This window comes from Notolepis coatsorum, assembly GCF_963971535.1.
Source record: "Notolepis coatsorum genome assembly, chromosome: 1".
Lineage (NCBI taxonomy): Eukaryota > Metazoa > Chordata > Actinopteri > Aulopiformes > Paralepididae > Notolepis > Notolepis coatsorum.
The window spans coordinates 16,908,708-16,934,398 of NC_140165.1; the positions used below are offsets into that span (position 1 = coordinate 16,908,708).

Sequence of the window (25,691 nt, forward strand, 5' to 3'; positions counted from 1 at the left end):
CCTTTCACTGCCACACGACAGAAGGTTAACCCTTTACTATCACACAACCGACCAGTAAAGGGCTAACCTTCTGTATTGTCACAGTGAAAGGGTTAACCTTCTGTCGTGTGGCAGTGAAAGGGTTAAGAGCGATGATGAAGCTGATGGTTGTGAGCTGAAAGGTGGCGGAGCGAAGCGCCTTCTTCACCCAAGAGGAAGAGGAGGGTTATTTAAGTGTCCCCAAGTGTCGGGTCTATAACGGCTTTTCTTTATTTATTGTGTTGAGTTCATATTTATTTGTTAATGCATCCTACCAATTCATATTATATAATACCAAACCCCGCCCACCCTTTCCCTCCCCCCCACCCTTCCCCTTCCCACCTAGAAAGAAAAGAAAAAAGGTGTCACCCTAGGCAGGCATAAAAATAACCGATTTCAACCTTAAAATAAATAATAAGGGGGGGGGGGGGGGGGGGATCCTCTCTGTACATAGAAAAACGCAGGGCAATGTGCGGGGTTGGGAGGGGGACACATTCACGTGATGTGTAAGGGAGGGGAGGGGGGGGCTTCTATGCTTTGCGCCGAGTGATCTGGGATGCAGGCACAGACAAAGGACTACTAGAGCGCTCAACCGTATGAACCGATTCACCGTTTCCCATTCTAGCTCGCTTTTCCTTTCCTCTTTATCGTTTTCCTTTCGTGATTGGTGTTTTTATCATCTTTTAGATCATTTCTGATACAGAGGGCGGGGACAGGGACGGGACGGGGGGGCGGGTAGGTTTGGGACTGGGCCTTCTGAAAAGGAGTCCTTTTTGCAGTGTGGTTGAGGAGGCCTCAGAGCATGCCGAACCCTTTGGCGTAGGTGACGGCCTTCAGCAGCCTCTCCTTCAGCTTCTCCCTGGTGTTGTACTCTGGGAGCAGCAGCACGTTGAAGCAGGTGTGAGACGTGGGTAACCTGGCGGGGAGGGGAAGGAACACAAGAACCAGTGACTCAAAAGACCCTGTCGCAGATGGTGATGGAGGTATAAAGACAATACAGGTCATACAGGCCAGCAGCGTTATTAGTAAGAGTAGGTGAGGGATATGTGCATCCAGAAAGCATTCACACCCCTTCACTGTTTCCACATTGTTATTTTACAGCCTTACACCCCTTCCTGACAGGCAGCGACGCGAGCGAGCGTGATTGCGAAAATGATTAAAAAGGAATTCGTTTCAATCAGACTATCCTGACCTGCCGCGAGCGACAGCGAACTGAGCGGCGATGTCGTCCCCCCCTCAAATATTCGCTCGCTGTGTCTCTAGTTGAGTGATTACGCGGCCGAGTCCCGCCCCTAAACACTTTTTATTGGTCAAGAATCGCAGGCTGCTTTCCCCCCGTGTGCTTCCAGGTAAACACAGACACACTCGGACACGCGCCGCGTCATATCAGGACAGTGTCGCGCGCGATTTCGTCTCCAGTTCGCTCGCTCGCTCCCTGTCAGGAACCGGCTCCAAAATAGATGATTAATTTCCCCATAATGACAAAGTGAAAAAGCCTTTTTTGAAAATGTGGCAAATGTATTAAAAAATAAAACACTCAAATGAGTAGTATTCACACCCTTTACTCAATACTTTCTTGAAGCGCCATTGGCAGTATTTACCACCTCAAGGCTTCTTGAGTATGATGCTACAAGCTTGGCTCCATCTGGTCTGTATGATCTGTATCGACAGAGGTTCAATCGAGTTTCACTGTAGGTGCTGCCACCACCACCACGCTTCACTGTAGGTGCTGCCACCACCACCACGCTTCACTGTAGGTGCCGCCACCACACTTCACTGTAGATGCCTCCACCACGCTATTACAAGGTAATAGATAAAGGGTGGTGATTGATTGATCAGGGGAGACAAACAAATGGATTGAGCTAGGAGGGGGGGATGGTTTTAGGTGAGTTGGGGAGGGCTAGGGAGGAAACATATTCCACAGAGTCCTTTAGGTGCCTTTGGCAAACTCCAGGCAGGCTTACATGTGCCTTTTAGTGAAGAGTGGCTTCTGCTTGGCCACTCTACCACAAAGGCCTGATTGGTGGAGTGCTGCAGAGATGGTTGTCCTTCTGGAAGGTTCTCCCATCTCCACAGAGGAACAGTGGAACACTTGTCAGAGTGACCATCAGGTTCTTGGTAAACTCCCTGCCCAATGCCCCTCTTCCCCGATTGCTCAGTTTGGCCGGGTGGCCAGCTCTAGGAAGGGTCCTGGTGGTTCCAAACTACTTCCATTGGAGACCACCGTGCTCGTTGGGACCCTCAATGCTGCAGAAATCTTTTTGTACTCTTCCCAAGATTAGCCTGGATACAATCCTGTCTCGGAGGTCTACAGACAAATCCTCCGACTTCATGGCTTGATTTGTGCTCGGACATGCACCGTCAACTGTGGAACCTTATATAGACAGGTTGTGTGCCTTTCCAAATCATGTCCCATCAATTGAATTCACCACAGGTGGACTCCAATCAAGTTGTAGAAACATCTCAAGGATGATCAGTGGAAACATGATGCACCTGAGCTAAGGTGACAGCAAAAGGTGTGAATACTTATGTACATGTGCTATACAGTATATATATATATATATCATCTTTTTCCTTTTCAATACACTTGACAGGACTGTAAATGAAGGAAACCTCAGTTGCCTTTCGAGTTAAAATAAAGGTTTGGAATGAAGGTACAGAGAGGTAGGTAATGCATTCCCTTTCCTGTCGCAGGTACAGAGAGATTATCGGGGGTACAGGTCAGGAGGATAGTTCAGTGCCGACTCACCTGTCTGTGTCCGGCCCGTTCTTGGCAATGATCATCTTCAGCTTGCCCAGGCCGCCCACAGGGGCCCGGTCCGTTCCTGTGGTGAACTGCAGGAACAGCCTCTTCTGCTCCTCGCCAAATGCGTGCAATGTCTCCCAGAACTCCCTGAAGGAGAATATACACTTTAACCCTTGTGTCTGAAAACTAAAGTGTTACACTCTTACTATTAGGGGACTAAAGTGTCACACTCTTACAATTAGGGGACAAAATTGTATTATATGTTGAAATCATTTTCCAAATTTTTATGGATCTTTTGTAATGTCAGATTTAACAACAACTCTTCAGAAAAGTGGGAGTATTTCATTTTTAATCTGACATTACAAAAACTACAAATCCATCTAAATCTGTGTTGTTGCTAATCATTGACATATGCTAGCCTGTAATAATCCCCCCCAGAAAAATCCACTTGGCATTTTAAGCACATAATTGGCAGAATAAGAAGAGCAATGCATAAAGTGCAAATAGCTCTCGTTTACAGAACAATAATCACTTTTTAGCAGACATAGAAATAGACAATAATCCAAGTGGCAGAGTGCATTAGAAGGCTAAGGTGAAGAGGTACGTTTTTAGTTAACTTTTGAAAATACTGAATGAGCTAGCCTCCCTAATGTCCGTAGACAGGGTGTTCCATAGCTTTGGTGCGTAATTCGGAAAAGCTGCATCCCTGATTTTCTTTTGGCTGCTGTTGGGAACCTTCCATAAAACAGCAGTAGATGATCGTAATGTTCTAGGGGGCACATGGTTAACAAGAGAATTGTCAATGTAGCTTTGTCCTGTTCCATTTAGTGCCTTGTATAAAAGGAGTAGTCGAAGTAAAACAAAAAAAAGTGAGATGGAAGTGATTTTCTGCAGGAGACACATTTGGTAGCACAGGGTCATGAGAAACTGAAGAGATTTGGATATGAAAATGCATACTATAGTTCCTTTGAACAAAACCCGAGGAGAGGAGTAATCACGTTAATCAAAAACAGTCAAATTTGAATTGATCAAGGAAGTAAGAGACAAGGAGGGAAGGTTTGTTCTGGTGAAGGGGAAAATGGAGGGCCAAATGGTTACGTTAGTAAATGAACAGGAAACGCTCGGAGAAATCAAAGAAGTAAAGGCCAGGATAAATAGGGAATTATTGACGGAAATAGAAAAGAAAGCGAGGTTCATGAAACAAACGTACTATGAAGGGGGACCAAAAGCGACCAGACTGTTGGCTAGGAGAATTAGAACGCAACAGAAGTTGAACACGATACACACAATAAGGGATACAAAGACTAATGAAATATTGAGGGACCCAGCTGAAATAGAGAGGACATTTAGAGAATACTATGAGAAATTATACACACAGCCAAAAGCAGCGGGAGAAGAGGAAATAGAAACATATTTGGAGAAGCTAGAGTTACCATCGATAGGGAAAGAACAGAATGAAGAATTAAATAAAATAATTACGGAACAAGAACTGGAAGAGGCAATTAGTAGAGCTAAAAACAACAAGTCTCCGGGGAGCGACGGATTCCCATCGGAATTCTACAAGACATTTAGAACTGAATTAGCACCCATGTTAGGGGCGGCATTCAGACACACGATGGAAGAGGGGAAAATGCCCCCCTCGTGGAAGGAAGCCATAATCACCACGATACCGAAGGAAGGGAAGGATAGGGAATTATGTAGTAGTTTCAGACCTGTGTCCATACTTAACGTAGATTACAAGATGTATACATCGATAATATCAAAAAGATGAGACGTTTATGCCAGACATTATAGATGAAGATCAAACTGGATTTATTAAAGGGAGACAGACACAGGACAACGTGAGAAAGACATTACACATAGTAGAGGAGATACAAAAACAAGGGGGTAGCGCGGTACTGATTAGCCTAGATGCAGAAAAAGCGTTCCGACAGTGTGAGCTGGACATTTTTATATAAAACATTGATGAGGTTCGGACTGAACGGGAGGGCGATGAAGATGATCAAGGCGCTATATCAAGAACCGACAGCGAGGGTTAAGGTGAATGGCAGCTTGACGGATAGAATCAGATTAGAGAGGGCTACCAGACAGGGATGTTGTCTTTCACCGACACTCTTCGCCGTTTTCATAGAACCACTGGCACAACTGATCAGACAGACCGAGGACATCAAGGGAGTAAGGATAAAGGGAACGGAATATAAACTAGGCCTATTTGCAGACGACGTGATAGTATACATGAGGCAACCAGAAAAGAGCTTCCCGGCACTGATGGATCTACTGAAGGAATATGGCCACTACTCAGGATACAAACTAAACATGACAAAGACACAGACCTTAGCATGGAACTATTCTCCAACGACGGAAATTAGAGAACAGTACGGGATAAGATGGGACATGGACAAGATTAAATACTTAGGGGTGAACATCACGAGAGGGGTGGAGAAACTGTTTGAGGCGAATTATACACAGATAAATCAGAACATCAAGAGAGACTTAGAGAGATGGACAGTAATGCCCTTAGACTTCAATTCAAGAATAGAGGTCATTAAAATGAACATACTATCAAGGTTACTGTACCTATTCCAGTCACTACCGATACAAATACCACAGAATCAATTCAGGGAGTGGGACAGACTGATATCGAGGTTCATATGGGCGGGGAGAAGACCACGGGTCAGATATAAAACACTACAACTACCAAAGGAAGAGGGAGGGATGGCAGTACCCAGCCTACAAGATTATTATTATGCAGCACAACTGAGAGCAGTGACGTGCTGGTGTAACGACAGATATGAGGCAAGATGGAAAGACATTGAAAAAGAAGGGGAGGGATACAAGGTACAAGCTCTGGTGGGAGATAGGGAACTATTTAAAGAAAAAGAGGGACTATTAGATCCAATCACCAAATGCACCTTGACCATATGGAACAGAGTAGTAAAAACACACAAATTGGAGAAGCAGTCAGGGGTCCTGAGATGGGTAGCACATGACAAAAGATTCAAACCAGGGAGGTTAGACCATGGATTCAGAAGGTGGGAGAGGGGGGGGGGCAACAGCGATATGCAAAATGATAGAGAAGGGAGAAATGCAGACACCACAAAAATTAAAGGAGAAATTTGGACTAGAAAACAGGGACCACTTCAGATATCTACAGGTTAGAGACTACTACAACAAAGAAATAAGGGGGGCCAAAGACAAGGAACAGAATGGAATAATAAAGATGATAGTATGGGCATACGAAGGGGGGCAAGGAAGAGTAATATCAGCAATATACCGGGCTATAATGACCAGCAAGGGACACACGACCGATTATATAAGGGAGAAATGGGAGAGAGAACTAGAGATAGGAATAACAGGGAAGGAATGGGGGAACATATGCGAGGTACAACATTTAACAACAGGATCGAGAATATGGAAAGAATTTGGATGGAAAAACATAATCAGATTCTTTATAACCCCAGAGCTGAAGGGAAAATATGCACCAACACAAAAAGCATGCTGGAGGATGTGTGGGAAGGAGGGGGCAAATCACACGCACATATTCTGGGGATGTCAGAAGCTGAAGGGGTATTGGGAGGAGATAGGGGAAGCAATGATCAGAATATTAGGATACGGGCTACCACAAACAGGACTGATGCTTTACTTAGGAGACCTGACACACGAGGGAATACAAGGGGGGGACAAATATTTAATAAAGATAATGTTGATAGCGGCCAGAAAAGCAATAACGAGACTGTGGTACAAGGAAGACCCACCGACAATAGCAAAATGGGTAGGAATAGTGGAAGAAATACAGGATATGGAAAGGATAACACACATGCTGAGGTTACAAAAAGAGAAATTTGGGGAAAGATGGGGAAAGTGGGAGGATTATAAAAGGAACGAGAACGACATCACAGAAGAAGAACCAAATGCAACACAAGAGGGCGAAGGGTAAAGGAGGAAAGATGTTCAAGGAGGGTCTATGAACCCATGTCACACACCTGTGCTTTAGTTAGTATTTTCTATTTTGTTTTTGGGATATTACAATTGCTGAATGCTTTTATACCTTATTTATTTATGTCTGTTTAACGGTGTGATATTAAATATTCAGGGATGATGTGGTTTGTGTATGGGTGAACCAAAAGGCAAAGTGAAAGTTAATAAACAAGAGAAAAAAAAAAGAAAGGACGAAGGATAAGGGAAGAAAGAAGCTCAAGGAGGGTCTCTGGACCCAGATCACACATACAAGCCTTAGTCAGCATTTATCATCTTTGAGTAGGAATTACCTGTGTATGCCTGTTTAAGGGAGATACACAATCAGCCTTTGTATCAAATACCTAGAAAACAACAGTAGGGGAACCAGACAACCAACCATGATACCCATGTAAATATTTATGTGCACTGTTTTTTCTTTTTGTTTTTATTGTGATGCTAGTTTCTTTATTTTTTATTATTTATTTTTTGTGAGTGCTGTCTGTCTAAAAACTGTTAATAAAAAATTTAAGTTAAAAAAAAAAAATAATAATAATAATAATAATAATAAAATTCAAATGTTGATTTAGAATTTGAATGTCAACGTTATGAATGAAGCTTCGAAGCTTCGAACTATTCGGTACAGCCGTAGGCATAAGTAAGTAAGTATCTTGTGTTTTGTTATAACAATGTTAACCTGTATTATGTTTGTTGCAAGGACACACAGCTTCTTACTTGATGATTCGAGAATCTCTGTTGTAACCACCGTCATATTCCGTTGTCTCTTCAAGTGCCAAGAAGTCGAGGTTCTGTGTTTTGCACGAGAGAGACAAGAAACTTAGATATTCCTTTATTGACCCCCATGGGGAAATTCGGGCGTCATAGCAGCATGGGAGAGGGTAGGTACAGGTATGGACAGGGTAATAGTAGAAAGACATAAATATAGGCTATACAATTTTATCAGAATAAAAAAATAAACAGTGTAAACAAAAGTGCAGATGAGGGTCTGTATGCCCCATCAGTTATATTATACATTACATATAGGCAATGAAGAATTAATTTATGGAAATTGGGCATAAAAATGTGTATCACTTTTAAAGGAACACGCCAACATTTTGGGAAATTAGCTTACAGTCTTCTCCAGAGACACAAGATAAATCGATACCAGTTTCCTCTCTGTGCGTTCAGTAGAAAGCTATCTGGCTGCACGTTAGCCTAGCTTAGCACAATGAATGGTAGCGTGCATGGCCAGTTAGCCTAGGCATTGTCCAACTAACACCTCTCCCGAAGGCTAACCGGCACTGTCCGCTTCTATTCATTGTGCTAAGCTAACATGCAGCCAGATGGCTTTCTACTGAACTCACAGAGAGGAAACTGGTATCCATCTTCTTGTCTCTCTCTGGAGAAGACGGTAAGCTAATTTCCCCAAATGTCGGCGTGTTCCTAATAAATAGTTATTGGGAGTGCTTGACAGGACGACTCACCCTGCTCCCGCAGATCAGGAGCTCTATCTCCTCGGGTCGGAAAAGATACTTCAGCGGCGACTCGTTGGTGACCATGTGGAAGCCTCTCCTGAAGGCCTTGAACTGTTTCTCCACGCTCTTGTTCAGCATGTACTCCGCATACTGAGCCACAAACTCCTAAAGAAACAACATTTTCCATTTCATACTCTGACAGGGAGGCACAACAAACACCGGTATTTGTTAATTTTTAAAACCCTTATTGGTAAGCTACCTCCTTATATACTAGTAACTACATCATTATTGGAATGGGATTTTGGAACCCGTTCTAGTGACAGGTAGCGAGTTTGCTCGGAACAGGGTAAATCTGCATTTTAATATGACGCCCCTAGCTCATGGAATGAACTGCAACAGATTCTCCCCTCTGTTGGGAGTTTTTTTTATTGAAAAAAGTTTTTATCCAATATTTATGGCTTAAAAGTTAAACCAATTTCCGAGAATTAGTTACACTTTAGATATAAAAAAAAAAAAAAATCTTGATTCAATGTTCAATTCAATGTTTTATCAGGGATTAACAAAACTTTCAATGCGAATGGTTGATTTGAATTTCAAGGACTTTTTAAGTACCTTGTTAAAAAAATTGGCTGTTTAAGGAATTCCAGGCCTGGACTTTTCTTGGTAAAAAAAATCAAGCACTTTAAGCACTTCAAGGACCTTGTGCGAACCCTGTGTAAACTACTGGATGCACCAATATGAACATTTTGGCCGATACTGATAAACAATAATATATTTTCTGTTATGGCTGATATCGCTATGATGTGGTCTGTACAAAGAGTTCCTACTGTAATAAAAAAATTTACATACTGGAAGTGAAACGACGTGGAAAAACATTGTAAAATGGAAAATGATCCATCTTTATTTCCATCTCTGCAGTCTATTTCAACGCCATTGTACACGTGCCAGTAACCAAACAAAACCAGTGTGGCAAAAAGACACCGGTGGTTGCGTGGATACCACTCCAACTTTGGAAGTAATCTATTTTCGGCCAATTTAAACCCCGACTCCAGTTTCCTGTAGAGATGACCCACTTTGACCCCCTTTGTTCACCTCACCTCGCTAGGTGCAAGCCGTCACCACGTAGCTCACCTTTCTGTTGTCATTGGTTACGGGGATCTTGTCCCCATTTTCCCTCAAGTCGTACAGGAGGGGGTTCCCGTACAGGTCAGTCTGGGAGATCTGGAAGGTGATCATTATGTCCTCCTCCACGCTGCCCTCGTACCCCAGCAGCTCCCCCAGACTCTGGAAGAGAACCTGCCCCGCGGGGCAAGAGACACACAGACAGAGACACACACAGAGACAGAGACACACAGACAGAGACACACAGAGACACACAGAGACAGACACACACACAGAGACAGAGACACACAGAGACAGACACACACACAGAGACAGACACACAGAGACAGAGACAGACACACACAGACAGAGACACACAGAGACAGAGACACAGACACACACAGAGACAGAGACACACAGAGACAGAGACACACAGACACACACAGAGACAGAGACACACAGAGACAGACACACACACAGACAGACAGACACACAGAGACAGAGACACACACACACACACAGAGACAGAGACACACACACAGAGACAGAGACACACACACAGAGACAGAGACACACACACACACACACACAAGAGACAGAGACACACACAGAGACAGAGACACACACACACAGAGACAGAGACACACACAGAGACAGAGACACACACACACACAGAGACACACACAGAGACAGAGACACACGCATGGAGACAGAGACACACACAGAGACACACAGAGACAGAGACAACGACAGAGACACACACGCATGGAGACAGAGACACACAGAGATAGAGACACATACACACACTTTAAAAGGGGAACTACGGCTAATTTAAGATTATAACTTAATTTATTCCTACAGTCTAAGACAGCGGTTCTCAAACTACGGGTCGCAACCAGTGTTAATTTTGTCAACGAATTTGATGACGAAAGATCTTCGTCAACGTAGCTTTTTCCCGCGACGACAAAGAGACGTGACGTCACATTATTGAACACTAAATTATTAATTAAATATCGTTGCCCACAACTGAGGACACAAAAATGTAGTTTACAAAAACCATGACGAATTTATGTTGACTAAAACAAGATGAGACAAAATAATTATAACTTTTAGAATAAGTCACGTTATTATTTCAGCATTTCCCATTTCTGGGTTAAACTCAGCAGCGTTTATGGCTAAAAGCCAAGCTACATAACATACGTGAGGCTAAAAACCGCGTCCCAGGTCTCTCGTGACTACAGCTTATACCAATAACCATGAATGGAATCTGCTACTCTCTCAACACTCCTGCGGCAGCCGAACAGTTCTACCAAAAGAACATAGCATTTAAGACGACAGAGGCTGAGAGGATGGATAGGCTAATAGCCTGGGAGTCGGGACCTATATCCCAGACACAGACTTGCTCTCTTTCATCTGTGTACACACCCACTACTATCAACATTACACATGGATACAACAAGGACAAGACCACGTTCACTTAAAAAGGTATGAAAAGAAAAGAAACAGACGAGTACTAACACTGAGATTGACCCTGCTATAAGTTATGAATCCCTTTAGCGCTTGAAGTGCACTAAAACGTCATAATGACTTTTTATTTTTCATATAATGTTGGGTACATGCTCAGTAGAGTTAGAACGCTCCCAGTCTTAGGGGCTGTGATATTTTGTTACCACACTTTATGCACATAGAAGTGCGGTGGCAGGCTCGCTAAGCTAATGTTGTTAGCCGAATGCTCTGATGGGGGCCACCATTTTAAGTTTAAAGTGACGTCGGCGATCTACGGTACGACTCGAGGGACAAAAGGGAATGTGTGTGACGTGTGTGAAATTTGTACAGTAGGTCCCAGTGAGAATTGCAATGAGTGTGTACTATGTATTTACACTATCCTAATGTTCCTTTGTTGGTTAAAAAAAAAATAAGCAATTTAAATCAGAATATGTTCCATTCCATGTCTGACTATTTCTGAATCTATTGACCATTTCAAGGAATGTTTGGTTACTATTGGGCTTCTAGCCTCCTACTGAACTTATTGTGAATCAGCTGATAGCTGATCAGCTAGACTATACTTAATAAATAGAATTGCATTATTTACAATATAAAAATATAAAATGCCTTTTTTTCATTAGCGAAAACTAGACAAAAATCATCAGTTTTCTGCGACTAAATCTAGACAAAAACAAAAAAGACACAGACTAAGACTAAAATGGTCAGACATTTAGGCTACGTTTAGACGGAGAGAGTCTGAACAGAAATCGCAAAAGTCGTCTTACGGTTTCACTTTTAATTTTGCGTTTAGACTAGCGTTTTGGGATGGAATTCTGCATGCAGACGACGCTGTAACAACTCGAGACAACGGAGCCCCGCTGTCACACGATTGGCGCATGTCACATGACGTGCTGTGAAGACCCGCCCTACTCTGCCTCTGATTCGCAGACTGTGGGTGGGGAATGTGATTGGACCAAAGCAGAGTCACTCACAGACAGTGGGTCCAGTCACGCCGCGGGACAGATTCTTGTGTCTTTAAAAGTACTGCCAATGTAGCCTTCAAGTGATCTCCGTTGATATAGTCAGACATACTTGTTCGCTTTGTTTACGTCTCGGCTACTGGCGCATACCTGCTACCTGTGACGTAAGCAGTACGCGCGACCAGAGCCTTGACAACCCTTTCGTCATCGTTTTATGCGGTTTGACAGTTTAGATGAGAGCGCAAAGGTTTATCGTTTCTAGGAATTCCACCCTGGAAGGTAGTCTCACTTTTTTGCGGTTTCACCCCGTAAAAACGCAGTTTCCGTATAAACGAAAGGCACACCTGAAAAAATATTTTTGTGGATTCACCTGCTAGCGTTTCCGTCTAAACGGGGCCTTAGTTGACTAAAACTGACTACTGGTAAACGAAAAATAAATGCAGATGACTAAATATTAGGGATGTCTGATATTATCGGCCGATAGGCATTAAAATGTGATATCGGAAAATATCGGTATCGGTTTTCAATATTTTTTTACATTTCTATAACCTTTATTTACCCAGGCAAGCAAGTAAGAACAAATTCTGATTTTATTTATTGTCAAAAGTATAAATACAAATACCGATCTGAGATTAAAAAAAAAAAAAAAAAAAATATATATATATATATATATTTTTATTATTTAATTTTAGAATCCCAATTTCTCACATTACATTCACCCTGAATGTTGACGTTATCCAGGTGAAAAGTTAACTTCATTCAAGTGAGGCATTGCAATCCTTGACATAAATCATTTGATGTATAATTAAATCATCATTCAAGCGAGGCATTGCAATCCTTGACATAAATCATTTGATGTATAATTAAATCAAAGGAAATGCGTTTGGGTCTGAGGCCGTTTAGACGGAAACGCTAGCAGGTGAATCCGCAATTTTTTTTTCGGATGTGCCTTTTGTTTATACGGCAACAGCGTTTTTACAGGGTGAAACCGCAAAAAAGTGAGACCACCTTCCAGGGTGGAATTCCTAGAAACGATAAACCTTTGCGCTATCATCTAAACTGTCAAACCGCATAAAACGATGACGAAAGGGTTGTCAAGGCTGTCGTCGCGCGTACTGCTTACATCACAGGCATGCGCCAGTAGCCTAGAAGCGTAAACAAAGCATGTCTGATTCTATCCATGGCGATCACCTGAAGGCTACATTGGCAGTACGTTTAAATACACAAGAATCTGTCCCACGGCTATCACAACTATTAGTGACTGGACCCACTGTCTGTGAGTGACTCTGCTTTGGTCCAATCACATTCCCCCACCCACAGTCTGCGAATCAGAGGCAGAGTAGGGCGGGTCTTCACAGCACGTCTGGTTGTCTCAACGACCTGAGGCGATCTGATTGGCCACTGACGTTTCTCGTCATGTGACATCTGCGCCAATCGTGTGACAGCGGGGCTCCGTCGTCTCGAGTCTTTCAGCCTCGTCTGCACGCAGAATTCCATCCCAAAACACTAGTCTAAACACAAAATTAAAAGTGAGACCGCAAGACGACTTTTGCGGTTTTTATTCAGACTCTCTCCGTCTAAACGTAGCCTGAGAGTGTGGCTGGTCTGCTGTTCTGCAGCTGGATACTATTGGTTTGTTTTGGCAAAATTCTTCTGCTCTGTGTGACAATAAATGAATGAATGATGATATGCAATTTAAAACCAAAACTAAGGCCTCGGTATGAGTTTAAGACGTGAACATGGTCATGTTTGTTGAATAAAAAAAAAAAGTAATTAAAAAAAAAAATTGCCGATCCCGATCTTCGGAAAATCACGTGATCGGCCCCAATCCCGATCACGTGAGCGGATCGGGACATCCCTAGTTTTTAGTGAGTTTTTCCTTACCTTTGCCGGGGTATGTCTGTGAGAGTGTCGTTTTGGATTTCATGATGGGTTTTTTTTGTTCTTGATTTATTGTGATGTTTATTCTCGACTTGTTTAAAGAAGACTTGTCCGGCCCATGTAGGACATTAACTTGTGATTGCGCGGGCTTTACAAATACATTCGATTTGATTTACAAATACATTTGATTGGTTAGAAAATCCCGGGGAAAGCCCTGAAAAAACATTGTGGGTTGCTCCTACCGGATTGGAGTCGGCCAGGTCCCGGAAGGTGCCCTTCTTGCCCATGAGCTTCCTGTAGACCACCATGGGAAAGTGCACGTCCAGGATGCAGTTGTTGTAGATGGCCAGGCCCAGCACGATGCCGATCAGCGTGTACTGGCCCTCGTTCTCCAGCGACGAGCAGTTGAACCAGAACATCTTGGTGCGCTCGTCGTACGTGAACATCCCTGCAGGAGGGAGGGAAGGGGGCGGGAGAAGTTCAACTTAGGGCTGGGCGATATAACGATAACGATAAATATCGCGAAATATGTTAATAATCTATATCGAATATCAAAAAAAATATATATAAAAAAAATATATATATCGATTTTTTTTTTTTCGTGACCTGCAACAGGGCAGTTTTAAAACCAGAGACAGTGGACAGACTTGTCTTTCTTGCCTGCAACTTAAAGTAATGGCATTGCTTGTCCAAATGACAATACTGACCAAATTGAGATTTTTTTTCTCTTGTCCATTTATTTAGTTTGCTTTCTAATTTAAAATACAGTTTGAAACCATCTGTACACAGTAGGCTATGTGTGCTAGCAGAGCTAGACTCCAGTCACGAGTCACGGTGCACATGTGCGGTGGTTTGTCCACCAAAAAAGCGCCAAAAGATCGAAAATAAACGAGCAGAGCCAGAACTGTTCAACTCCCCTGGAGCCACATGCAGCAGAGAAGCCGGTTTACTTTAGCTTTTAAACCAGCTGCAACCTGAGAACTGGAGTGTGAGGGGATGTAACACTAAAGATGGCGGCAACAACAAAGAATTGCTGCAAAATAAACATACATCTGTTGTTTAATTTTTTTTTTTTAACCATTTCAATAATTATCGATATCGAGTGATATGATATTATCATATCGTTATCGCGATATGATTTTTTGCCATATCGCCCAGCCCTAGTTCAACTGACCCATCTCAAAACCCACCCCCTCTTTTCTCAATCCTCCAATCACAACTGTAGCCGTCCGAGGGGAAGCGACAGCCACACAGTGGGCTAGTTAAGTCTGCGTGGCGTATATTCATGTCTGGGGGGTCAAACGCTCCGCTTCAGACAGCAGGAGATACTAGGAGCACATGACACCCAAAGAGTTTTATATGACTCGGATCTATTAAAAAAACACAGGTGTTGAAAAGACCAGAGCTTCAGCCAACGCAGGGTTTTATTGGAAGGTCGATACGTCACGACTTAACAAGCAAGTTGTGAGTGGAGGATCAAGAAAAGAGGGCAGGGCTCGAGATAAGTCATCAATTCAATCAATTAAATGGTAGATGGGACTGCATTTATATAGCGCTTTTATCCAAACCACTTATGCCTCACATTCACACAGTGAGGACGGAAGAAGCGACCATGCGAGGTGCCGACCTCCTCACCGAGAGCAGTTCGGGGTTAAGTGTCTTGCTCAAGGACACTTACACGCTGCCTGCGAGGAGCCGGAATCGAACGGGGGAACCTTCTGATTACCAGACGACCGCTCTACCTCCTAACCCACTGTCACCCCCCACTGTCAATTAAAAATGTCAAACGGAAACATTTTCATTTGCTAATGGACAGATCATTCTTAAATTATTTGTTAATAGTTTGGATAGGTCAATCATCTCATGACAACGTGTTTTCAAATCCACCATCTGAATTGACTTGCACCATCTGGGTTCTGCCCAGACCATGCAGTCCTCCCTCCGCCCACTGGTGACGCTGCAGCACTAGTGTCAAACCTAACAAACCTAAAGTAAGTCAATTCACAAGGATTAGTTCAACAGGAATATAATTCGGTGTCAACGGTAATAATGACACAACATATTCATCACAGAATCCTGAGGGGAGTGCTGCACTGCGGCACGGTGGTGCAGTGTTCAGTACTGCAGTGCTCGCAGCAACAAGGTTGTGGGTTCAAACTGCAGCAGGGGGCCTTTCTGTGTGGAGTTTGCACATTCTCTCCCGTGTTTGCGCGGGTTTCCTCCCACACCGAAAAGACAACACATGCTAGGTTTCCTGCCGTTGCCCTTGACCAAGGTGCTGGCATCACACTTACAACTGGAGTTGGTCCCCGGGCGCTGCACTATGTGTGGCTCCCCACTGCTCCTAAATACTTAGGGTGGGTCAAATGCAAAGGACGAATTTCCCCAAGGGGATTAATAAAAGGTTCAACTTGACTTATATATAATTTCAAGATACTCTAGAGCATTTATTGCCATAAAAGCATGGCTATTCTATTTTGATTAGGTTATGACGTGCGTTCTGACTGAAATTTCATTACACTCATGTTGCAGTGGAGATCCTCTCTCTCACCTCATCCAGCCCAAGTCGCTCTTGCGGTTGCAATGTTGACAATCCAGTCAGATCACGCAAACAAAAAGTATTTGTTGAGCTACAATAAAAAATTTAACAATCTGACGCACGGATGTATCCGTCAACACAATTCAGGAGAAATCATGTTTAACACTTTGATCGCCATGGTTAAATTCATAATTTACCATCCCTAGCCAGCTCTATTTGTCTATGGAGAAGTTCCCCTTCTTTGCAGGGCTATAACTTTTTAAATTGTATTGCTAAATTGACATTATTATGGCCCATTCAATGTCCTATATCTATTGTTCAGGGTGTAGCAACGTTATACTTTTTCATTCACATATTCATACTAAAATACGGCAGCGTTTCCGTTAGCCGGTAATTACCGGTATTTGACTGGCAAAATATGTTGAAGTCCGAATATTTAAATATCTCCGGTCATAATTTCCGGTGGAAATAATTCCTCTAAGCACAATTTTATTATTTGAATTGTATTAAAATAGGCTAAAATTAAATAGCCTATGCGATGAACGAAACAATCATTACATTTGTTTCATTGTGCTTCGCTCTAATAAAGCGCGGATGGCGCCGCTCGGATGTGAATATTTTTTTTTCTTTTTTTGAGCCTGTCTGGCCACCATAATAACGACAAACAGCTATACGAGCGAGAGAGAGAGATGGCCAAACAAGCTAAACTTAACAAATATTTCATGAAACCAAGCACAAGCAGGTCTAATAATAATGACATTGACAACGAAGATGAGTCTTCTGAAGTCAGAGACCGCCGATGCTCCCGCGGAAAATAAACAAATGTCGAGCGTTCAGGCGGCGGCCCGAGTGGAAAGTTAAATTCTCCTGGCTGAGGTACGACATTATAGTCTAGTAGTCTAGCGTCTATGATGTACGAGAGATAACATTGATTGAACGTACACAAAGTACACTTTATTGATTGAACCACAAAGAGCATCCCCAGTCTGCTGCTACCGTTGCGAGCCTCGCAGAAGTCCACCTGTTCCAATGCAATGGGGATCTAGTCGCAGGTACAAAACGGATAGGCAGAACGAGACGGGGTGAGTAAGTGTTGACATTTTTTTATCATAATGCAACTGTTGGTTGACTGCCGTGTCACATAGTAATGCATATAATTGATTATAACTAAATGTAGGCTATAATGAAATCAACAAACGCATTACGAGCATGTGGCTCGTCCTCTCGCTCTCTGCATGCAAACGAGGCAATGTGATGATCAACTACAGTTTGCTGTGTGTGAAGTTGAACATTATGATATGCGTGACGTGTCTGATACAACGAGGTGAAGCGATGTCGACTCGAGATTCATTTGGGGGTGCGTGCGACAGCTGCTGCAGCGCAAGCCTGCGGGGCGGGAGCTTTATGCTGGTAGCGTATCGCACTAACTTGGGAGGCGAGAGATAGTAATTTGATTCTGCAAATCAATTTCTCATTCTTCGCTTGATGTAATTAATACAAATGTCCAATATAACGGAATTCGTTAGCTCATAAAAATGTGATTATAACAGACTGCTGTTTAAAACTCTGACCGGAATTTCAGGAATATGTCCGGGGATAGAAATCTTGCAGGACACTCAGACCGGCACGAATATGTTCTAACGGAAACGCTGAAATACGGTCTAAAGTATAAGTATGTTTTTATCGTTTTCTGCAGCTTTCTCCAGAACTTGATTTATAGCCCTAAATGCATTATATTGATGATCAAATACAGTTTGATAGCGATCGGTGCCAGATAAAAAATGTCAACTGCACGTAGTTCTAGAAGTTACTACGTATGATCTGATGTTGACCGGATGGGCGGGGGGTCGTTTATAATTCCGTGGGCAACGTTATATCATTCATCTAGTGTGGGTGATATGATCAGTTAGTATAGAGGACATTAGAAAATAACGCTGAAACTCACCGTAGCTTCCTCGCGCCGTTGGCAGATGAGCGTGGAACAGAATTTTTTCTATTATGGGATGGAGAAATACCCGATCCATTTCCAGGTTGTATAATAGTATATACGTCCAAATCATGTTGTTTATCGAGTTATTGGCAACGGATCGCTATGTATTGTGTCGAGCTCGAGTCCCGGGACCTATAGCGAGTGATCGGACCGAATTGAAATGAGCACCAGCTTCTACATCCTGTTTCTCCCCTGGGCGATCCCCCGATCGGCCACCAGATGGCGCTCTTGAACCGTTAGAGAGTTAAGTGGAGCTCAGCAGTATATCTCAGGTCCCCGGGGGAGAAATATGATTTCAATCACAGATTTTTGAAATATTGATATCAAAGACGTGTTACGGCGTCTTCGGCAGAATGAGCATGGCGGGGAAAGACGAGTTTCGGCGTCTCCGGCGATTAAAGTGTTAATTTTCCAATGCGCTTTGAACAGTATAGACTCGCGAGTGTCACCGTCAACCCAGTCCACATGAGAAAATGGGACATGAGAGAAATATGGGCAATAGCCTCACCTATTGCTCAATCTCACAGGGTGACAGCAGGCTGATCAGATTATGGCGCTCAACTCTACCTCCAGTGCACTTTACTTTTCTACGTCACCGCTGTGGTCGTGGCGTGCGTGCGCGTCCTTGTGGCGTGCGTGTGCGTCCTTGTTCGTGCACTGGAAAAACGCAAGATCTTTGGGGTCCCCTTTTCTCTGGCTGATGCCTTTAATGGAATGAATACACCGTGCAGTCTATAAGGCCCAATCCAAATTCCCTTTGTTTGACCCTACCCCTAGTTTTGGAGTGCCCTCGACTGGGTCGTGGCACTTCACCTAGAAGGTCTTTACCTAGGAAATGGGACACCAGTACTCCAGAACTATTTTATTGCACTGTAAAAACCGCCTCTCTGGCAGTCAAAGAGCTGACATACAAATAAAAAAAGGTCTACATTAAACATGAATGACACAGCAGTCACCATTTCAAAGGGAGTTTATTTAATTTGCGACACAATAGCCAAACAAATGCACTGGCCATCAATATCTTATGTCAAATGATTAGGGCCCATTACCATTTTTTTTTATAAATAAACTGTTTTTATCAATCAACAAGAGTTGTCGTCTGCACCTTCCAAGTCTGAATGCAGTCAATGCTCGAGTCCAAGTCATCAGTGCTCGAGTCCCAGACGAGTCACGAGTCCTGAAGTCCCTTCAGTTCAGGACTCAGACTAGAGTACTACAACACTGGTGGCCAAACGCAAAACGGAGGGGTAGGGCCAAGGGAGGGTATTGGGATTGGCCCTAAGTATTTGTATTAGGGATGGCACTGATCCGATATTCTGGCCAAATTCACAGGATCGGATATCGGAAAAACAGGAACTATTTTCCGATCTGATACATGCCTTAAAGCGAGCAGTGTCACGTGAACAGTAGCAGAGACAACAACGTTAGCTGAACGCGAGTAGGGTTGGGCACCGAAAACCGGTTCTAATGTCCGGTTCTGGAACCGGAAGTAACATATTTGCATTTTGATTCTTAATTTCGATTCTTAAAAAAAGAAAAAATATATAATATTTAATACCCTAGTTACAGTACAGCAACCAAATTAAACTATCAAGTCAAACTGAAAATGTGAATATCGGTAATATGAATTTTTTTGTAATTTTCAAAAAAAATAAAAAAACTCCTGCGAAATAAGCTGTGACCTGTTTTGACCTGCACCTCAAAGAATCGGAATCGAGAATCGTTTAGAACAGGAATCGATATGGGGAATCGGAACCGGAATCGTTAAAATCCAAACGATGCCCAAACGGCAAGGGGGGACTGTACAATCCCTTTAAAAAAAAGTGTATTTGGCCAGGCCGTCTTCTCATACAGAGCATCCCACCAATGGAACTCAATTCCTCAAACAATTAGAGTGTCCACATCATACCATTCATTCAAGTGCAGGGTTAGGGAATGGCTCATTGAAAACCAGAACTGTCAACCCTGAGGTGTCTGTGTGTGTATGTGTGTGTGGATATGGTGCGTCTGTCTATGTCTGGGTCTCTTAATGTCATGATGTGCTCTGTCCTTGTGTCCATGACTGTATTGTGACCTGTATCCCTACTATGTCTGTGCTTTTGTTGTGTTTTTATTCTAATGTCATGTATCTTGATTTTATTCTGATTTGATTTGATTCTGTTTTTATTGCTAACCCTTTTTTTACACAGGATTTTAACCTGTACCTTCTGGCAGGGGGACTGCCAATGGAAATTTGCCTTTTGGCTAAAATTGGGTGCATTTACATTTGTAAAATGTTTTATTAATGTACACTGTCCCCCCCTTGAACAAATAAAGTAAACCTAAAAAAAAACTAACCCTAAACGTGAGTGAACTTGTTAGCAGCGTGCCACAATCACGTCAGCCGAGTGGAGTTATTTTAAGGTCAAAGAAGAAAAAGGCAAAACAGCCGAGTGTAATATCTGCAACACAAGTATTTCTAGGGGTGGCAGCAACACTGGGAACTTAATTAAACACTTGCAGATTCATCATGGAAACTTGAGTATGCAGAGTTCATACGTGCAACGAATGCCAAGAGGAAAAGTTTTGCCGCAGCAGCTATTGCTGGAAACCATTCAGAAGTGTGAGAAACTCCCTGCAGACGGTAACAAAGCAAAGCTGATAACCGATAAAATAACCACATTTATTGTGCTGGACGACCAGCCCCTTTCTGTTGTTGAAAATGTCGGTTTCCGGTACTTAGTTGAACATTTGGAGCCTCGCTTCATGTTGCCAACCCGGCATTATCTCGGACACAGCTATCCCAAATAAGTACAAGCAAGTGTGCAAGTTTATTTCTAAATGCTTGGAAAACGTTGCCACCTTGAGTTTCACGACTGACATCTGGAGTTGATATAAGCTAACTTGAGCCTAGAGTTAAGCCTGATTGGAGATTTATTTTACGTCACAAATAGATCACTACAGTCCGTATTAACACATTGGGGACGGACCACGGAGAAATCCGTGTTTCGAATCCATGCGTTGTGAACAGAGGCACGGACATATCCGTGGGAAGTTGTTATTGCTTTTATTCCATTTTAATAACCTATTCAAGGTCGCCGAGCGGCCCTGCAGATTTTCCCTACTCTATGAATTCGACAAGGTGCAATACCGGCCAGATCCTCTTAGGGGCGCTATCGCGCTACTGCAGTGTGCCCTGTGGCTGAACAGATCAGTTTATTTTTTTTTCTTTCAACAGAGATTTCAGTAGCAGGATTCTGGATGTGCATCATGTAGCTTGGATTACGTTTCGAATCGCAGATTTCACCATGCAATAAGGGGATTTATCATCAGCCAATGGACATATCGATCTACCAGATGGCGATCGATAACGGGGAAATGCTCGGGGGGGGGGGGGGGGGGGAATCAGCCCGCACCACGATAAGATCTTTTTCACGTAAATTACAGCCCGATCGGGCAGTGTTTTGATAGCCATCCAGGAGATCGGCCTATGTGGCTAGTTAGACGAACACGGTTATTGGTAATCAATAATAATAAACGACGTCCCCCGCCCCCCCTTTCATGCATACATGCTTTGGGATGGTCCAGTTTGAGTTATTTCTGTAGCATCTGTAAAACAGAAATGCCATTGGATATAACGTTAGCAGCTATTAGCAGCTATTAGCACTGTATCTCGGCTTCCAGGAAATATACTAGACCAAATCCGGTATAAAGCTTATTCACAGCGCTATAAAATGAGAACCTATTGATGCATTTCCCCCCCCCTTTAAGCCATTTTGAAGGGACGGTTTATGGACTCAATTGACAATGAGAATGGACAGATAGCAATACTATAAAGTATAGATTTAGCTGTACAAAAAGACACACGTTTGTTTACATTCCCCGGTCCTCTTGCCATTAACACTTTAATCGCAGAAAACGCTGGAACTCGTCTTTCCCCGCCATGCTCATTCTGCCGAAGACGCCGTAACACGTCTTTGATATCAATATTTCAAAAATCTGTGATCGAAATCATATTTCTCCTCCAGGGACCTGAGATATACTGCTGAGCTCCACTCAACTGTCTAACGGTTCAAGAGCGCCATCTGGTGGCCAATCGGCAGATCGGCCAACAGGAAGTGACGTGCCAAACAGGAAGTGCTCATCCATATTTCGTCCGGGCACTCGCGATCGTTAGCCGGACTCCATCTCGACACACTGGATAATCAATCGCTCGCCCTAACTCAATAAACAACGTTATTTGGACGTATATAGTATTATACAACCTGGAAATGGTTCATCTAGATCAGACCTGGGCATTGTACGGCCCGCGGGCCGGATCCGGCCCGCGGGATGATTCTGACCGGCCCGCGAAAGATTACATGATAATAAAAAAAAATAAAAAAAAATAAAAAAAAATATTTTTTTTAATATTTTTTTTTTTTTTTTTTTTTATGTCAACGTTCACACGCACAGTATACGCTTAGGAGACATGCTCAGAAGATGTTGGTTCTCTTTGGATCCACCTACATATGTGAACAGACATTCTCAGTCATGACGTTTACCAAGTCCAGGTACAGATCCTCTCTCACTGATGAACATCTGGCAGCTGTGCTTCGCATCTCCACCTCAGACATGCAACCTGACTTTGATGGACTTGTTAAAGCTCAACAGAGACTGGATTTCTCACACTGAATGAAAAAAAAAGAACTGAAGAACACTAAAATGTGGAAATATAACAAGTGAAATGGGACACTTGATATTTTTTTTTCTTTTTTTTGCAGTTCTGAAAACATTAAATGTTTAATATAGGCATGTAAAGTAAAAAAAAAAAGGCTACAAAACTGGGACACTTTTCTTTACACAGTTCAGTGACATGTCTTGTTTATTTTTGCTATAAGATGATGTGATGTCTTTAGAAAGCTAAGAAAATCCTTGTTTCAATAGTATATGAAACTCAAAATGCCCTTTGTTATTAATGTTTCATATTTTGTTTATCATTTTGGAAATAAATTCTATTTGAATAAATTATATTTTTGAAAGCTAACCTCACCTTTTAATTGCCAAATAATAACATACACTCTTACCAGGGGTCAAAACAATGCCATTTACTGCTTTTTATATAGAAATAAAATGTATATTATGCATAATTGAGTTTGGAATTTTGGCCCGGCCCCCCAACATATTTTCAGTTGCTCATTCGGCCCCCCGGGAAAAATAATTGCCCACCCCTGATCTAGATCAACATCCCATAATCGAAAACTGTCTACTCCAAGCTGATCGTCCAACGGCGCGAGGAAGATGCGGTAAGATCCAGCATTATTTTCCAACGTGTTCTTTACTAACTGCTCTGATGACCATATGACCCACACTAGATGAATGATATAACGTTGCCCACGGAATTATAAACGACCCCCCGCCCATCCAGTCAACATCAGATGATACGTAGTCACTTCTAGAAGTACCTCCAGTTGAATTTTTTTATCTGGCACCGATCGCTACCAAACTGTATTTGATCATCAATATAATGCATTTGGGGCTATAAATCAAGTTCTGGAGAAAGCTGCAGAAAACGATAAAAACATACTTATACTTTAGACCATATTTTAGTATGAATATGTGAATGAAAAAGTATAACGTTGCTACACCCTGAACAATAGATATAGGACATTGAATGGGCCATAGTAATGTCAATTTAGCAATACAATTTAAAAAGTTATAGCCCTGCAAAGAAGGTGAACATCTCCATAGACTTACAGTACTGGCAGAGATCAAACAGCGATGGATATAAGCGTGGCAGAGAATGGGTTAATTAGACTAAGCCCAATGGCCCCGAATGTGTTAAGTGATGTTGTGTTTCTTTTTCAAATGTAGTCAAGAGTAAAGACCCCAAACGTATCAAAACAGTAGGGCTGTCTTAAATACTTCGAAGCTTCGTTCGATGGGCATGGGATTCGAATATAATATTAAAAAAAAAGAAAGAAAATTATATATATTTTATTTTTGGTGCAAAATCAACTCTGCCTCTCTTTGTTAATTACAACAAGCAATGCTGTTTGTTATTTAAGATGAGGTCGGACTCGGCACTGACAGATTTGTGTTCATTGTGCTGCTTTTATAAAGCCTCAAATGACGGCTTACAATATTTCATGAATGCAAAGTAGGGATGCACGATATGAGCAATTATGACGTCATGCCGATAAAATTATTGATAGCTCCGATAATATATAATATATTTTTTGGTAACAAAAATTCGGTGTGGGTGGATTTGATGAAGGGCGTTTGTTTTTACTGTAGGCTCCTCCCGTTTGCCAGTACTGTGGTACGACTGATAGCGTATGGTTTAGGAAGAGGGAGTTTTTCACAAATCCAGCGCTCCCTTCTCATGCCTGGCTGTGACGTAGTCACGTAACTTTCAGAAGCAGTGCGGATAGTAAACAAACATGGCGTCAGTAGTGTGGGACTTTTTCAAAGTTTCAGAGGAAAACAGTTCGCTTGCTATTTGTAACAAATGCAATGCAGAAGTTCCACGAGGAGGGAAAAGGATAAACACATCCAACATAATAAGTCACCTGCAACATCACCACCGCTACGATGGTGTATTAAAATCCTACGATGACGCGCGAGCAGCTAAAGCTGCTGTGAATCCAAAGCCAGCTGCAAAGGAACCGGCAGGGGCTTGTACCTATTGACGAGGCGTTTGCAAGATTAAAGACGTTTGACAGAGAGGGGCTCAAGCGCTCTCTAACTTGATCACAGAAATGATGGCACTTGACGACCAGCCCTTTTCCCTCGTCGAAGACAAAGGATTCTGTGGGCTACTTCATCATTTAGAGCCCAGGTTCATAATTCCAAACCGCCGTCACTTTGCAGAGGAGTGTTTACAAGCCAAGTATGCACGGCATGTAAGTTTCACCACGGACATATGGACCTGTAATGTTAACTTTGTTTGGTTTATTTAATTCTTTTTGAGGCGTGCTGTCCTATAAATGCCAAGTAATAGTTGTTTCATGGACCAAGACCACAACAGTCTCCTCTTCTATAGCGTCAAATGTTTTATCTGCTGACAAAGCACAATACCTGTTGGTTTTTAGTTCACTCATTGTTCAGGGAAACACATTAATGACATTGACGGATTGTGAATTTTGTGATTGACTCAAATTATATTTATTTGGAAAAACTGTCAAAACTGTTCTCTTGGCTTTGTTTTGTTCATAGTAGTAACGCTCATGTCATGATAAATCTGGTTAGGTCAAAACTACAGGAATATACATCAAAAAGAAAAAATTATAATACAATAAATATATATATATTATCGGTTATCGGTATCAACCTTGAGGAGCAGAAAGTTATCAGTATCGCGGTCAAAAAATCAATATCGTGCACCCCTAATGCAAAGTGTTTCGTTTGCCAAGATTTAAAAAGGTTTAAACTTTACAGCACTGACAAAGTTGTACAACGTGCTGTACAAGTCCCACAACATAAAAAAAAAACAATTTAAAAAAATAAGAAAATTCTATTTTTTTATTAGTCTCAAAGCTTCGAATTAAAATTGAATCTCGGC

The 25,691-nt window shown here is 42.4% G+C and overlaps 1 protein-coding gene across 2 annotated transcripts in view; it reads right to left on the reverse strand.

The window, feature by feature from the left end:
• Positions 1-414: 414 nt before the first annotated feature.
• Positions 415-25,691, reverse strand: part of LOC311233229 (ubiquitin-protein ligase E3A) — a 46,835-nt gene continuing 21,558 nt past the window's right edge. For both annotated transcript variants that reach the window (XM_084320161.1, XM_084320162.1), the window contains exons 6-11: positions 13,883-14,088; positions 9,325-9,489; positions 8,203-8,358; positions 7,454-7,527; positions 2,768-2,911; positions 415-934 (exon numbers count right to left, since the gene is read on the reverse strand). In XM_084320161.1, coding sequence (XP_084176287.1) covers positions 814-934; positions 2,768-2,911; positions 7,454-7,527; positions 8,203-8,358; positions 9,325-9,489; positions 13,883-14,088 — 866 coding nt within the window. In that variant the 3' untranslated portion in view covers positions 415-813. The remainder of the gene's footprint in view (positions 935-2,767; positions 2,912-7,453; positions 7,528-8,202; positions 8,359-9,324; positions 9,490-13,882; positions 14,089-25,691) is intronic.